Source organism: Eurypyga helias, unplaced genomic scaffold, assembly GCF_000690775.1.
Source record: "Eurypyga helias isolate BGI_N326 unplaced genomic scaffold, ASM69077v1 scaffold16047, whole genome shotgun sequence".
NCBI lineage: Eukaryota > Metazoa > Chordata > Aves > Eurypygiformes > Eurypygidae > Eurypyga > Eurypyga helias.
Genome location: NW_010261380.1, coordinates 12,393 through 16,948, shown reverse-complemented (window position 1 = coordinate 16,948; position 4,556 = coordinate 12,393). Strand labels below are relative to the sequence as shown.

General features: G+C 49.2%; 1 protein-coding gene across 1 annotated transcript in view; it reads left to right on the top strand.

The window, feature by feature from the left end:
* The window catches only part of LOC104512395 (protein disulfide-isomerase A5-like), a 33,381-nt gene that overhangs the window by 28,746 nt on the left and 79 nt on the right, over positions 1-4,556 (top strand). Inside the window, exons 6-8 of the mRNA XM_010155359.1 lie at positions 803-937; positions 2,150-2,174; positions 3,003-3,012. Coding sequence (XP_010153661.1) covers positions 803-937; positions 2,150-2,174; positions 3,003-3,012 — 170 coding nt within the window. The remainder of the gene's footprint in view (positions 1-802; positions 938-2,149; positions 2,175-3,002; positions 3,013-4,556) is intronic.

Here is a 4,556-nt window from a genome sequence, read left to right as displayed (position 1 = left end):
ATCAGGAATTAAAGCCCACTTTGCTAATGGCTGCACATAACGTGCAGTCCCTACCTGAAAGGATGACTGGAAAAACACAGGGCAGGCAACAAACCCAGGCTGAGGTTGCAAGGCAGCGACCTTCTTCTCTGTGTGCATTACGTGGGGGCAACGCCCTCACCTCTCTCACCCGTCCCAGCCTGACCTTGGGAGAACTGAACGGAGTTTGCAAAGGCTGTTTGGGGTAGAAATTGTCACTATTAATAGCCTGCAGGAGTGAACAGCCGTGTTGGTCCAAGAGGTAACTTTTCTGAGCATTATCCGTGCCTCAGGAAGGAGGTTGGGTTAGGTGGGTCGTTACTGTTATCAAAGTCACCCTGTCGCTGTTCATCACGTAAAACCCGGGAGCAGGAAAAAATACCGCAGCGTGACAGCGCTGTGAGCGCCGTGCTTGGGTCTGGTTTTACTAACACAGCCCCTGGATTTCCCGCGTGGAGTCTAACGCCTGCTCAGCGGGCAGGCTGGGAAGGTGATTTTCCACTCCGTAGGTTGAAGATGCCTCGCAGCTGCGCAGGCCGGGTGCTGTGCAAGCAGCGCAGCGTTTCACTGGGAGGGAGCAGGCTTCTGCTCTCCCTCTCGCCTGGCTTGACCTGATGACCACCCTCTGATCTTCCTCCACAGCTGAGCCGTTACAAAAGCCGTTGCGTTTTTGGCAGAAGACTTGGGTCTCTCCTGGTGTTAAGTCTTAAGCTGCAGCAGCACAGCCATGAAGTAGAGTCTTGATTTGTTGTCTCCTGCCTCATACCGGTCTCTTGCATTTCAGATCGCCTACGCTGCAGTGGACTGTGCCAAAGGACAGAATCATGACCTGTGCAAGCAGGAGGGGGTTGACGGCTACCCCACCTTCAACTATTACAACTATGGGAAATTTGTGGAGAAATACAGCGGGGAAAGAGGAGTAAGTGATAGCAAGAGTCATCACCTGGCAGCGGGAGGATGGTCTCTTCTGCCTGTACTGCCCTGCAAATGGGCACTGTGGAGTAAATTTTTACCATGCTGGTAGGATGTGTAACTGCTGCTGTTACTGTCTTGCATTGATGAATCGCTGTGTGCCACACCCTTGTACTTCTCTGCATCAGGAACATTCTTGGACTATTTTAGGAACGTGAGGTTTGGTAATACTTTTTCCTGAAATCTGCAAGTGAATTTGGATGGAGTGAAAGTGGAAGGTGTATTGCATGGGCTGCTGCTAGGTGCCGAAATGCCAGAAAATACAGAACTTCCTCTTGTTAGTTCTGGATCTGCATCGCACATGTACTGCACACAGTTACGGGTCCACCAGGCTGCCAAACAGTGACAGACCCTTGGTTTTATAGCAGGGACAGTACTGTCCTTTGGAGACTGGGGCACACTAAATGTCTCATTCACCCTGAATCAGATTCGGTCCTGGCGCTCCGGGAACGAAAGACAAATGATGCCATCTAGCCCATGGGCTGAAGTTCCATTCCTTAGTCCTGCTGTGGCCAGCTAATTATATGTTATGAGTACAAGGGGCACAACGGCATAGAATGCCTTCTGTGGTTGTAAAGTGCCTGACAATAAGGGAGCAATCCAATAATTTGTGTGCGTTCCTTGTCAGAACCCCTGAGAGGGAGGCTACTCCTTAGCAGTGATGGATTGCCCGGAGAAGTTAGGGTCCGCAGGAAACACTGGGGTCTTCAAGCTATTCAGTGATTTTGATAAAAGAGCTTTGCCTGGAAGTTATTGCTGCTATTTACCAAATCAAAGCTCACCAAATTATAGAGAAACATGAGGAAAAAAGCCAAATTCTGAGGTTCTTTGTCAGTCAGGATCTTAGGGAAGTCTTCCTGGGGCTTTGCCTCCCAGTTTTCTCCAGTATTAGGACCTCAGTAATTACCATTTAGGGTGCTGATCCAGGTGTTGTTATGGATACTGTGTTTAATTCAGATTGTGGATCTTTTCTTAGAAATAAAGATGGGTGCAGTACCCAACAATTAAGTAAAATCTCAGCTGCAATTTTTGTACTTCTAACCCGTACTTACAGAAATGATATATGGAAGGAAGGATCTCTGGTGACTGATAAAAAGAATTTAGCAAGACGGGAGTGCGCTGAGGCCACAGCAGTTGGGAGATGATTATCCCTCTGCAGGAAAGTGGACTGACTAATCCCCTACGTGCAGCCAACCCTTCCTGGGGTAGAATTAAATTATCCAACAGGAACATCACAATCTCTCTGCTGCTGGCAACTGTGTTCCCGCTGTACCTCTCCTGGGACCTGGGTCTTCTGCTTGTGCAGCGTCGAATCAGGTTTTGTGCTCGCTGGAGGCAGCGTGTAGCGCAGTGCCCTCCATGGAGTTTCCGCGCTCTCTGCTGCGGGCAGCTGTGTTCCCGCTGTACCTCTCCTGGGACCTGGGTCTTCTGCTTGTGCAGCATCGAATCAGGTTTTGTGCTCACCTGTCATGGTAACGCTGGAGGCAGCGTGTAGCGCAGCGTCCTCCATGGAGTTTCCGCATCTGATCACAAACCTGTTTCAGTAACAAGAGATTGTGCTGTTAAGGGACTTCTCACCTTGGCCAACCACCTCCTGCTTTGCAAAAGAAATCTCGGGAGAGAGTATTGGGAGCCAGGGAACCTGTTTTCTGTTCCTGATTCTGGCACTAAGTCACAGAATCACAGAATCATAGAATTGTTTGGGTTGGAAGGGACCTTAAAGACCATCTAGTTCCAACCCCCCTGCCATGGGCAGGGACACCTTCCCCTAGACCAGGTTGCTCAAAGCCTCATCCAGCCTGGCCTTGAACACTTCCAGGGATGGGGCATCCACAGCTTCTCTGGGCAACCTGTCCCAGTGCCTCACCACCCTCTCTGGGAATAATTTCTTCCTGATATCTAATCTAACCCTCCCCACTTTCAATTTAACCCCGTTCCCCCTTGTCCTGTCACTACAGACCCTTGTAAAAAGTCCCCCCCAGCTTCCTTGTAGCCCCTTCAGGCACTGGAAGGTGCTATAAGGTCTCCCTGGAGCCTTCTCTTCTCCAGGCTGCACAAGCCCAACTCTCTCAGCCTGTCCCCATAGCAGAGGTGCTCCAGCCCTCTGAGCATCTTCGTGGCCTCCTCTGGACTTGCTCCAACCGGTCTGTATCCTTCTGTCAGTAGATGTCCCTGGGCATTTAGTCCAGTGTGGTCCAGCTGGTGTAATATCATTCCACGTGGGCAGAGAAGAGGCGTGGGAGCAACATGACATGCTACAGGAGAAGCCATGGCCAGCAGAGCAGTTGCTCTCAGCTCCTTGCTACCCCACTCCGGAGTACTGGCTGTGGGGAAGAGCATAGCCCCCATGGTAGCCTGTAAGGAGTCCTTCCCACCCCCAAGGAAATTGCAGTTCCAGAGTAGAGATCATAGGTCGTTTTACCCTGAGCAAGGAAGAGTCAGGAGACCCTCTGACCCCCAAGTGTATTTTAAATGACTTCCAGACGCACAGCTCTGAAAACTGGGGTCCTTCCGCAGGGGCTGTTGATTGCCAGATGTCTCCAGATGACGTATCACCCAAACTTATCACTTCATTCTCTTTCAGTGGAAGAAGAGTATTTTGTTGTTCAGCCTTCTCAAAACCTTCCCAGTGCTGGGGTTTGGTTTTAGTTTATTTTGCATTCTTCATTTGGTTTTGTTGTTCCCCAGCGTTGGTTTAAGTCGACCTGTGACTTCTACCTCTTTGTATTTTCCCTCTTTATCACCAGTTTTGGTAGGTTTGTTTTGGGATTGCTTGAAAGTAAAAAATGGTCACAGTGGGTGGGATCAGTGTTACTTGCCCAGACAACTGTAGTGTGGGTGTAGCGGTAGACCTGGTTAGAGCACAGGTGTTCCCACCTCCCCCTCTCCAAGCCTTTTGAAATGCCCATGAGTTGTGTTTGGAGCTTTCCTTGGAAAAGGAAACTGCTGGCATCCAACAGCCTTAGACAAACGGAAGTCACAAGTTGTTAAAACACAGAGGTTGACATCTAGGCGTCCAGGTTTGAAATTGTTTGTCAATAATTTTGGTAGTAGCTTGAAAAAATGTAATTCCTATGTGTGAGTGTGTGGAAAAGGAGGAAGATCACGAGCAAAACTGTTAAGGGATGAGGAACAGTGGCAAACGTGTGTGTAGCCAACAAATGGTCCACTAACTGCTTCCAGAATCACACGTGTAGCATACAAGCGCGGCTTGAAAATGTCTTTTGAGTGTTTTCAACAAAAAGGCATCAGTGTCACTCCTAGAGACGGATTTCACCTTGTCCTGTGAGTTTTACGGCCTCTTTGTCTGTGTCCCACCTCTTCAAAGATTGACATGTGGAATCTGCAAGGATATTTTCCCCTTGCATTGCAGTGGAGCAGCACTGGGCCAGAGCGCTGCACGGTGAGGCAACGCAGAAGCAATAACTGCTCCTTCCTTTATATTCTGCAGTGGTGTACAGAAACTAAAAGTGCTCTGAACGTATTGCTTTGCTTTGTTTGTAAAAATATGACCTGTCTTTTTCTTTCTCCAAAACCAGGAGTCTGGATTCACCACGTTCATGCGA